General features: G+C 30.4%; 2 protein-coding genes across 2 annotated transcripts; both read right to left on the minus strand.

The window, feature by feature from the left end:
* Positions 1-1371: 1371 nt before the first annotated feature.
* LOC145955187 (uncharacterized) lies at positions 1372-2037 on the minus strand. Its single transcript, XM_083069895.1, has one exon. It carries the CDS (start codon positions 2035-2037, stop codon positions 1372-1374), a length of 666 nt encoding a protein of 221 aa, XP_082926021.1.
* A 9267-nt stretch (positions 2038-11304) lies between these two features.
* Positions 11305-12624, minus strand: OFP8 (ovate family protein 8). Its single transcript, XM_020366256.3, has one exon. The coding sequence runs from the start codon at positions 12335-12337 to the stop codon at positions 11474-11476; it is 864 nt and encodes a 287-aa protein (XP_020221845.1). The 5' UTR covers positions 12338-12624; the 3' UTR covers positions 11305-11473.
* Positions 12625-12864: the final 240 nt, after the last annotated feature.

Below are 12864 nucleotides of genomic sequence, written 5' to 3' on the forward strand. Positions count from 1 at the left end.
AACTCAAAAAAAAAAAAAAGACTAAAAAGGAACGAAGGTACCCAAACATGGCTCATGAAAGTTGCAAAGTTAAGAACTAATTTCGAATTTTCTTAGGTTGTGCATCCTATTCCTTTAAAAATGGAAATAATGATGAAATAGGATAAAAGAAATTCCATTACATTCCAACTTCATTTAATGAATCCAAATAGTGAAATATAATGACATTTTATTTCATCTCCTGCGCCAATCTAAACGCTAGCATAAGACTTCCAAGGATTTTCCATATGTAACGAAAATATAGCACCCAATAACCACTGATAATGATAAGAGACACGTCACCTAGTGTAGTACTGTATTATAATATATTGCTCCTATTTTAGGAAACAAAATTATAATTGATTTGATTGTGCTTAAACGATTTCTTTAATTAGGAAATTAAAATACTTAATATTTAAGGCAATGTAACATATTATATATTTATATATATGTTTAACCATCAAGCTCATTTATAGCATATTGCTGTCAGTTTATTTTGAAAAAACAATAATTTTTTATCTTCAATAGTGACAACGAGATTTAATTAAATTTAGAATCTTTAATAAATTAGTCCGATTCTAATAGGTAAGAAAACTAATTATTTTGAACTCCTTTTAAAAAATATATTATAAAAATTTAAAAGAAAAACAAGTTAACCAAGTATGTTTATTTCTTTTAAATTTGGCACCACTATTCAATCATATATATGAGTTAGACCCTTTACTGATTTTAAATTGAATACTTATAAGAGTATTTATATATATACTTACTTTATATATCTGTTTATTTCCCTTTTTCTTTTTCAGCATGTTAATTACTTATATCTCTGTTTAATAATCATATCAATTACTTTAACAAATCACTTTCACTTGGAAGGGTATGCCGAAGAATAATTTTTTGATAAATAGGTGCTGCTTGTACGGATTAATGTATAGCAGTGGATTAACTTGCTGCTAATGTGTTTAAATGTAAAAGGCATACAATACATATTAATTATAAATCGGGGAAAGAAAAGCGAAAGCGAAAGCAAAAGCAAAAGCCTTTTAGAATTTAGAGTGCCTTCCATTTCCGCAGATTGAGCTAATAAAAAGTCTTCAATTATCTCACTAAGCACCATCCACAAAAACTCTTCAAAATCTTTATTTTTAACAATTTTGCAAACAAAATGCATTCTGAATTTTCACAACTAACTGCATGTCGTGTCATAACAACGAAATTATTGCACAACAATAAATTTAGATTTTGAAAACACGAAAACATCCATTACCATTCATGGACAGAAGGATAATAATAAAATAAACAATGAAAATCATCTTCTAAAGAAACATTGAATAACAAGACAAGCCTAAGACCTCACTTTGGCCTAGAATTAATACTACGAGTACGAGGTGTAGTAACAACAGGAGCAGCACCAAAGAACTCGGAGTACACTTGCATGAAGAATTTATCGACAATTTCAAGATAAAGCGGGCAAGTGAGTCGAGAATAGTAATGAAGAACCTCTTCAATGTCCAGTACATAATCCACATCACTCATCTCCAACATCTCCAATTCTCTAAGCTTCTTTTCCATCATACACTTTCCATTTCCCTTCCTACCAATAAAATCCAATGATGAATCTTTCTGTTTCCCCTTTTGATGTGTTAAGCCCTTCTTGTTCTTTTTCTTGTCACACTCCTCACTTTTCTCCATCTGATTCTTCTTATGCTCGTGGCTTGCATTGTTCAAGCCAACGAAGCTTTCATCATTATTATGCACCTCTTCTTTTCCTTTCTTCTTGCTTCTTCGCCTTCCCTTGTCCCATTCCTTGGTGAAGTCGCTGTAGAACTTCTCCAAGTCCTTGTAACATGGGTTATTGTCCACGTCCAAGACAGTAGCCGCAGCCACGGAACAAGAGAATTGATTGTGGGGATGTGTTTTGGGAAGCTTTTGGTAGGCCGGAGAGAAACAAGACTTGAAGTGTTCAAGAGTCCTTTGCAAGAACTTCTTGGTGTTGGAAATGGAACTTGCTAGCACCATGGGTGATGTGATGATAATGATAGTATTTGGTTCCTGTATGGATAAGATTTTATGCTGTGTACTTTGGTGCTGAACAGAATGTACCTGTGTTTTGTGTTTTGATGGTTGTTGTAGTTGGATATGATGAGTGATCTCAGTGAAGATTTCTTTATACATATGACAGAAGCAGGGGGGAGCTATGAATGATGAAAGATTCTTTAGCTTTTTTCTTTTGAATGATCAATGGAGTTGCCTTTTCTTTCATCGGCTTCCTTTGCTTTATTAGAACTTTTGTCTTCACACGCTCCTTTCTTGCCCTCGTTTACTTTCTGCTTCCTCACAGGCCCCACATCGTTCAAACCCAAAAATCACCTTCTCGCTCTTTTTTTTTTTTTTTTTTTAATGTGGGATATTGTAAATTTGCGAGTTGTTCCCATTATAAATAGAACTTTTAAGTTTTGTTACTTTTGCTTTTGATGAAAGGAGCGGATGGTTGTTGACTTGTGTCTATATTTTATGGTAGCTTTTCTCCAAATCAGTAATCACTGAGATTGTTAAATTTGTTGTATTCTAAAGTTTAATTTACTTGTCTGTGTCTCTAAGAGTGCCTTTGAGCCTGATTCTGGTTATCAGCCTCTTTGGATACAGTGTGTTTGGTGCGGACTCTTTCGATATTGTGTATAAGAGTATTTTTTTATTGAAAATTAAGAATATTTTTTAGAAAAAAAAAATTAATCTAAACATGTCTTATATAATAAATCTTCGAACAAAATAAATGTAAATCCTTGCAAGGATATAAAATGTGAGCCTCAATTATATTAAAAATTGATAAGAAGATTTTTACTTGTTTAGTGTCTCACCTAATTCATATTCAAATAAAGATACTATCTAAGATGGACACATATATTTTAAAATCTTAATTAGATTTATCTAGTTTTATTTGAATTTGTCTATTATATGACATGTTTTACACTTTTTTTGGCCATTAAAATTTTAACAAAATTTCAGTTAACCATATAATAAATATTGATAGTAAAAATGATCCAAAATTTTGTCTAAACTCACGTTTTTCATGACGTGAGTGTAACATTTTTTATGATTATTAAAATTTTAATTGAGTTTCGATTAATTAATAAGTGAATAATGATATTTGATTTGAGAATTTCATCTTGAAAATATTATGTTTTATTTATAAAAAAATCCAAATAGAGATAATCACGTGAATCAATTGATTGTTGCTAAAGTTTGGTTACTATTTAAAGTCGATGCTAACTTACTCATTTAAATTATATAATTTTATGTTTAAATGAGTTAGATCATAAATTTTTTAACTCTAATTACATACCCACTTTACTATTTTAAGTCAAAATATATTAAAAAAATAAGAATAAAAAATTTATTGAGAAATGTTTAATAAAATAATATCGATGTTCCTGCAAATAAAAATAATAATATTTGACTATAAAACTTTTACAACACTTTTTTATTTTTCTTATATCATATTATTTATGCTATCTCTATATTTTAGCCTATTTTTTCTCTTTAATTTTTACATATTCACATTGAGATAGATTTGTGATTATTATATTATGTAATTATTGTTGATAAACTTATTAAATACATGCTTTTATTCAACATTTGAAATTTTGAATCATTTTATTCATTACTAATTTTATATAATTTTTTCTTTATTTATTATATATAAATAAAATTTTGTATAAAATTTAATATAAATAAAATAAAAATAATTTATAATTTTTTTTAATAAATTGATAGATAAATCCAACTTAACTTGTACCTCACCACAAATTGAATTGAATTGTGATTTTCAATTCAATAAAAAAGTAGGTCCAACTCATCCTAACTTAATCCTTTTTTTAGTGGGCTGCATAGGATTACCCTGTTAAACACTCCTAACATTAAACATTACATATCTTAAACTTTATCACGAGAATATTTTAAAATTTTAGTGGATGATGTCTCATAAGAGGTTTTCTTTCATGATATGGCAATCCTGTTGCACATTATATGCGCATCGCCTTTTATTGTAAGATCACTTTGAGTTCGTTGCACTTCAAATGTTTGTCTTCCTCTTGTATATATCAAGACCTCTATATATGTCTAAACATTTGTTATAATGATGAAGATGCATCTTTTTAATAAACTTCGTAATTCATATTATTATTATTATTATCTTCATTTATTGTTGTGATAGTTATTATTATTGTTATTGTTATTTTTAGTTTGTTAATGATGTTATTATCATTAATATTAATATTATTATTATTATTATTATTATTATTATTATTATTATTATTATTATTATTATTATTATTATTATTATTATTATTATTATATGTGTTGAATATAGATTCATGTTACAGAAAAGGTTACAAATAATGAGAAGTGTGTTTTATAAAATACTCCATCTAGATCTATATATAAATAAAAAAATATTAATTTCACACATAATAAATAAGATAATTAAATGGATTTAATTTTCATAAATTTAGATTAAGTATATATTATATTACTAAAAATCCTTAATCACACTTATTATGATATATAGTATTCTCATTTATTGTTTTATGAATATTTTTTATTTAAGAGCATTAAATAATGTTGATTTGATTGAAATTTATTTATATTTTAGTAAAAAATTTAAGTATATTTTTTTTATTTATATGTATAATAAGTCCAGAATACGTATTTGTAGTTATAGGAATTGATGAGATGAATATTAAGATGTATATCCTAAAAATCTCGCTATTTGAAAACTTAGTTGCACATGTAATCATAGATACAAAGTTTAGGTTAGAAAGTATGTTTGAGCAATGAACTTGAAAGAAAAATACGGATTTAATAAGTACAACTAATTTTTTTTTCCTAATAATTTGTAGGGTTTGGATTGGGGATGACAATGAAAATTTATAACATTTAATAAGGGTATTCATTTAGTGGAAATTTATAAAATTTTTATATCATCCATCAATTTGACTAGGAAATGATTAAGTCACTGGTTCAAATAATTCAAAATTTTAGTAAAGCACAAATTGCTTAAGAATTTATCAAACTAATTAAAAGCGGTATAAAATGTTGGTGCAAACCTTTTGTTTTTCAAAAAAAATATATATATATTTTTTTTTATTCTAAAACACATAATTTTAAAATTTGTATATCGAACTAATTGATTGAATTTGAAAATTGGACCGAATCAATTGATTTGATCAGGAACAGGTCTTCAATCGGTTTAATTGGTCCCAAAAATTGTTTGATAACAAATCGATAAAAAATTAGTAAAATTTTTTTGGTCAAACTAATTTGAATCAATTTAATTTATTTTAATTTAATTAAAATATTTTAATGAAATACTTGTTTTTAATACCTGTCTTATAAATATAATTTAATTATTTATGTTAAAATTTTAAATTTTAATATCTTTATTTTTTTTTATAATTTATATTATATTAATTTGTTATCCTTTATTCTAAATGTAAAGTTATTATTATTATTAAATATTTTTATATTTTATTGAAATTTAGACTTAAATATAATATGATATAATATTTTATTTAATATTATTTTTATATTGATAATAATAATAATAATAATAAAATTATTAATATTATTATTGTTATTTTAATGTTAATTTGATCACGATTTAATTATGGTTAAACCATCTTGAACTAATCTTTCAATGATCGATCAAATTTTAAAAATATTAATATATATATATATATATATATATATATATATATATAAATTAATAGAAACTCGTATATTAATTGTTATTACTTACTATTTATTACAAACTTTACATCTTATAAACATATAATAAAATCTTTTACTTTATATTAATTTAAAATTTGGCTTGACTTAATTTTTTTTTATGTTTATATTAATTTATTTGTAAACATGATTTTAGACTTAATATATACTTTTTTGTCGTTTAAGTTTCATGCTTTTGTGAATTTTACCACTTAATTGTTAAATTTTTACTTATTTAGTTATCCCATTAATTAATGGTCTCTCCTCTAGTTGGTTGTTAATGTGTTATATTGATCATGTTGACTATCAACATAACACATTATATCACATAATACAACTTATACTACATGTTTACAACTCATCTATCATTCCAACTTACACACAAACAACATAAATCAACCTAAGTACTCAAAACAACTTTCAACTTAACTAAATCACTTATTATGAAATGGTAGCCTCCACATAAAATAACATATATGAAGTTATATTACTTATATCATTCTCCTTAGCTCATATAAGAAGATTTCCTACAACTCTCATGAAGACATTAAGTCCTAATTCTATCATCTACCTTGTTAAGAAATGTAAAAACCACAACAACTAGCCTACATCTTAACAGTTTGACCTTTGCTCACTAAAAAGGTCATAACTGAAGTTTTAGACCTCCTTTTTGGGGGCAGCGCCATTGGAAAGCTAACATCCAATGCTACAACTTTCATGAAGACTTCAAGACCAAATTCGGTCATCTACCCTCACCGCTGCAGCACTCAAATCAACGCTTTAGCATTGGATTTCTACCAGCTCAGTCTCCTCCCCACAGCTACAGCCATGAACCACGGCTACAACGGTGGATCTCTGCCATTCTCCCTTTTTCATGGCAGCAGCCATGAACTATGGCTACAACGGTGGGTTTTTGCCATTCTCTCTTTTATTCCATAGCTATGGCCATGAACCATGGCTACAATGATGGGTGCAATTTTTTTTTGCATTTCCATAGCTTCTACCTCTGATCCTCACGTTCTTTTCAACAATCTTCCCTCTAAACATGATCTATACTCATGATTACTACTACATTCGTTCAAGTAACCCAAAAATCACAGAAATTTCAACATGCATACATCAAACTTCATGATCACCCATTTTTACCAAACTCATTCAAGAACACCACAATCCCAAACAACATGCAACCCACCCAACTCAACTACTCAACCCCAAGTCACATCCTAGATGATGATCCAACTACATGAAATCCAAAATATACAATGATTCGAGTTCTAACTTCTCTTACCTCTTATCGGATTCAAAATCCGAGCTTCAAGCCCACGAGAAGGAAGAAGAAAAAGAAGAAGAAAATGAAAATGCTTCAGGGAGGAAGACTCCAACATTAGCCTTACTGCTTTCCTTGCTTCTCACCAGCTTAACCTTTCAAATCAAACACTAGCACCCATGGTTCAACCAAGAAAGGAAATGAGAATAGAGTAATGGAAGGAAGGAAAAATGAGAGAGAGAGCTCTTGGGTGTGGTTCTTACAAAAATATTTTTTTTCTATAAGTTATTATATTATTATATAGTCTTTTAAAATTTAAAAGATATTTCTTTATGTTAAAATAATCTTTTAAAGTTTTAATTCAATAAATATATATTATAGTCTATTAAGTTTTAAAAAAATAGTGAATTAAATCTAATTTATTATTTATTTTATTTTAATAAATAGATTGAATAGATTTATTTGTGGATGAATGAAATAAATTAATTAATTTGTCACACCTATCTTATGCATGACAGCAAAATATGGAGCAGAGTTAGTTAGTTGATCGGGGTGCCCTTATCTTATATTATTAAAGGCAGCGTGGGTTTTTTCGTCAGTTCATTTTTGTCATCTTCTTTCAGAGTCAAGATACATATAATTAATTTACAAATTCAATCGTGTCTGACTCTGACTCACCATACTTTTTTTTCTTCTTCTTTTTTCTGCCTTCCAGAACCAGACTATTGGCAGAATATGCTCAGCAAGCGAGAACCCCAAAAACTTCAAAATTCAAAACTTCTCTTATTTTTTAATTCTCGTAATTTTAATTCCCAGAATATTATTTTTAACCCCAAAACACCCCTACGAGTACCACCTTTATAGCTTGCTACTTGCTAGTACTATTCACTGCTTAGAACATTGCTCAATTCTATCAACATGTTAAACGATCGACTACAATACATACCATGCCCTCTGCTCGCTAAATTTAAGGGACCACACACTCTGTTTCCTCAATCAAATTTTATTTTTTATTAATGACCAAAATATCATTCATAAAATCGAAACTAAACCCAATTCTCTTAAAGTAAAATAAAAATAATTAGTTAAATTATATGATAAAGATTAATTATTTACAAAGTTAATCAAAACTTTCCACTAATAATAATAATAATAAACATTGCCACTAGCATACTTGAAAAATAGTTGGCATTATTCTTTTGAGTTTCAATACATTATAGAATGACATATTTGAAAGTGATAACATTATACACTATAAAATAGTATTTGACAGATTTTTTAATAAAATTTAAGTATAAAGATAAAAATATTTTTTTTTAAACTAAAAAAAGTAAAAAAGATAAATTTTAAATTTGAGAGATTTAAATATGTGATTCCTTAAAAGAATGATGTGATTAAAAAGTTTGATAGAGGCGATCCCGTGAATTAATTTTGAAATTGTAGTTGGTAATAGATAGGAAGGAGAGTGAGAATGTTTAAGGTGGTAGCCCAAAGGCAAGAAAGGGATTAAACGACAAAGAGCATGGAAAGGGGTAGGGCAGCCCAATTATGTAGCAATGAGGCCCATGTTCAGAAAGAGACAGGCAATGCATGTAATGAATTGGCCAAAAATTAATTACACATATTTGGTTGTGTGCATTGACAAGGAGATTTGGGGCTCAAGAACCCAAAAAATGCGATCATTAATGAGAGTGGGAAGCAAAGCAAGACATAATGGATTGACCACTAGCAGACATTCTTTAATCTGCTTTCCATTTGAGGCAAATGGACATAAACCTCTACGCCTACACCCAAATGAATGTGACATCCTAGATTGCCACAAAACAAATAAACGTTCATGTTATGTTACATACCTTTCATCGGGGTAATTCGGTAATCACACATTCAGTAGTAGCCTAGGCTCGCAGTCCCCACAACTAATCGAAAGATAGAAACGTTTTCGTTTTATATTCTTTCTGCAATCCCTCATAACAGTTTTCTCATTCCACTGTGCCTTCTCTTTCATTTCAGTTTTTAAGCTGCACCCATTCTTTTGACACCGACGTTACGCCCCCAAATTCATCTTTCATCTTCAAATCACAGTATAATCGAATTCGAATTGTACGTATCCACCCTCTGACAACACACATGCCCAATGCTCAAATTTTTTTTACTTTTTTTATTTTGGTTACCCTTGTTTTCCATTAGTTTGTTCAACCTGCAGTCTATAGTCCCATCATATATTTGCTTGTCACTGATATATGTACATGAACAGTCCAAGATCCTTCCTTGCCACAATTATTTTCAGATCTCTTCATTTTGAACTATATACTGAAGACAAACGACATGATCTCCCTCTGATGTTATTGTTAAGGCTGTGTTTATGTTTGTTCTGTCCTGTCTTGCTTGCTCAAAGTGATACAATTTGGTTAATAATACTACATTCATAGATCGACATGAATTTGGTTCACAATACAAACTTAACATCTTTTTACCAAACAATTATGTATTCTGTCTCTTCTGTATGTATATACCAACCGCATACAAAACCAACAAAGTGTAATTGGTTTCCCATTTTTCATTATATTTGTATATTAATTATGTACAAATAGAAGAGAGATTGAAAAGAAAAAAACAAACATGAGATAAGTTCGATGATTTGATAGATTATAAAAAATGTTATGAAAATTGGAGGAATAATTTTATTTTTTGGATGGATGCTTTTAATGATTTCTAAATTATGTTGTCCTAGTATGGTGACAAACTCGTTACTAAATTATTGAGCGAATACTTTTTTTTTTCTTTGACCAAAGAGATGTGTACCTATTTGAAAACAATTCAATGAAATCTTTTTCGCGGCTATTGGCTAATAATTGTTCGTATTAACCTGGAGTAACTCATGAAACAAGAGACAAACAAAATTGTTGTTCGGCCATATCTGCATCTTGGTCTCCAAGTTGTTTTTTTTTTTTTTTTTTTTTTTTTTTTTTTAAATTTTAAATTAGAAACAGATGAGGTTCAAATCAAATAAGAGATATATGGACACAAAAATATGTGCTTCATGTGAATCCCCTTTTGTTTCAGGAGAATTGTAGATTATTCTTGTAGAAATAAGGTCAACAATATTGCATGTCAGACTTATTTTTCTCCTTTTTAGCTATTTAAAACAAGGGAACCTCTTCCTGCAAGAATTTTTTATTTTTATTTGTTACTTTTGATCAACTCTCATAATACAAAAGAAACCACCGAAACGAAGAAAGAAAAACCAAAACCATTAAGAAAAATAAATGTTTGGCAAATACTTATCCATAACAATATATTGTAGAAAATAATTCTGGATCCTTCTATATAAAGTATTTTTTTTGAACGATAATCTTAATTATTCATTTAAAACTATCAAATATCTTGTGTTTAGAAAATGAATTATATTTTCTTTTTATGTACTTTTTTATTATTATTAAACAATAAGGATTATCGGTAGGAAATATTAAGTTAAACGTTACTTTTAGCTTAATATAACTAATTAACTATTCCTTTTTAGTGGTCACAAGTTCATAAAGCTCATCTATATTTTGTTAACTCAATCCAATGCAGATCTCACGCACTCCGTGACCTCTCAAGTCTCATCCCATGTGGGTTTTCGAATGATGACCTCCTAATTTCAATGGAAAGTGATCCTTTTCTGTGATTTGTTTTGGAGAGAAAGAAAACAGCATAGTCTTTTTGTATTCTTTTGGCGCATCCAGATGAAAAGAATTTCAAAAGGTCGAATTCAACACACGAGAGAGTTAGACAGGTTTGGTGCTTTCTTTCCCTCATTCAAATCAAAAAAAGCACCCCATCGCATCGCCATCTCTTTCAAGCTTCGGGCTCACAGGTCAAAGCCTAATGGACTCATCCAACGCCCCTTGTTTCCCATTGAGAAATCTTTTCCATAAGCATAAATAAAGCTGGCACCCCCAGAAACAAGACAAGTGCCCTTTTTTTAGGTCTTTTCACAATCTTACCTCCACCTTTCCAAACACACCTTCCTTGTCAGTATATCCACACATATCAACACCCCTTTCTTAAACAATAGTAACAACCAACATACAATTTTATGCCTCTATGCATTCAAGCTTTCATTCTCAACTTCATGTATCAGCTTCTTGCAAAGAGCATTTGTTAGATATAAATTTTAGTATTTTAAAAGATTAGCCTTTTAAAATATCCCAATTTCATAAATAAATAAACCTTAAACAATAAGAACAAAAATAAGAAAAAGAAACAGCATATATGAAAAAGACTGAGTAATTAAGATGGGATATCATATTCATATCATATCATACATGCAGATTGCAGAGAAAGTTTAAGTTAGAAGGACTGAACTAAACAAATAACAGAGAGAAAGAAGATAAGATGGCAGTTATTTTCTTTCTCCCTCTTATTTTTTGTTGTCTAAAATCAAAACCAGTCAGAGAAGAGGGCCTCCCAAATCTCGGTGAAGACTTGGACAATGATCTTATGATGGTGATACGAATTCAGAGAGAGAAAACACTGCAAGAGATTCTCCAAATCCGCGGGCGAAAAAATCTGCTTCTCCACGATCATTTCCAGCATGGAAGTCCTGAAATCGCTGTAAGGGTCGCTGGAGCGTTTCACCACCGCGAAGGTGTCCTTGACCTTTCCGTGCAGCGGCAGAAGACCCATGTCGGAGCTCCGGTCAGTTTTCCGGCGGCGACGGTGGGAGCGGGAGGAGTCGGAGGAGAGGCTCCGGGAGGAGAAGAGGGTGTCGGTTTCGTCGTCTTCGTCGGTGCTGTACCACCAGTAGCCACCAAAGTTTGTGTCTTTGGCGCAAGAATTGAAAGGGAAAAAGTCCCTTCTCTTCTGGGCACGTCTCTTCTTCTTCTTCTTCTTCTTCTTCTTCTTCTTCTTCTTGGTTTTGGTCATCGTTGAAAAAGCCTTTGTTTTGTCGTCGAAGCCGAAATCGTGTTCGTGGATTGTGTTGAGGGAAATGTTGGGGGAAGTGGGGGGGCACGACATGACACCGAGGTTGAGGTTAAGGTTAAGGTTGTGATTGGTGGTAGCAGCCCATAGAAAAGGTGATGGCCATTCCGAGATTTTGCGTCTGGGGAGAGAGTGGGAATCCTTAAACGACACGATGCAAGTGTCGTTGCTTGTTGTTTTGGGGGAGGTTGGTTCCACCGGGTTGGGTGGTGCAAAAACCGCTTTTTCCATCACATCGGTTAGGTTACGGGTTCTGCAGGAACCGAATGAGGAGCGGAACATGCGAGAGATTCGCAGTTTGAGACGCTTTTGGTTTTCCATGCTACTCTCAGTCTCAGTGAGAGACAATTTTGATCTTGAAAGAGGGACTATGGAGAGATATAAATAAATGCATGAGAAACTCTAAGGGCAACTCAAGTCGAATTAATAATGATTTCAAATTCAAAGAAATTAAATAAATAAATAAATAAATAAATGAAGGCAGTGATGCAACTTTATGCTGTTTTTTTCTCGTCCTCTTCTTTGTCCTCACTGTGCCAGTGAGTGGATCAATGAAAGAATTTCAGTTTTAGTTTAATAAATTAAATACTCGCTACAGTTCTAATTGACCTTACTCCTTAGACCAAGCCACGAGGTTTATGTTTATGTTTACATTTAAGTTTACCTTCTTTTTTTTTTGTAAAATTTCACTTGTTTGGAGTAGTAAATAATTTATTAGGTTAGGTGGAGGCGTATATGAGAAATGAAATGAAATGAAATTTTACCCTTTGTGCTCCAAGTTGAAGCAGTGGGTGTGGGTATGAGTGAAACTCTGAAAAGCGTAAAGCTTGCTAGATACGTACCAGCAC

The sequence above is a fragment of the Cajanus cajan genome, chromosome 2, assembly GCF_000230855.2.
Source record: "Cajanus cajan strain Asha chromosome 2, NIPB_CcT2T_4, whole genome shotgun sequence".
In the NCBI taxonomy this organism is placed as follows: Eukaryota; Viridiplantae; Streptophyta; class Magnoliopsida; order Fabales; family Fabaceae; genus Cajanus; species Cajanus cajan.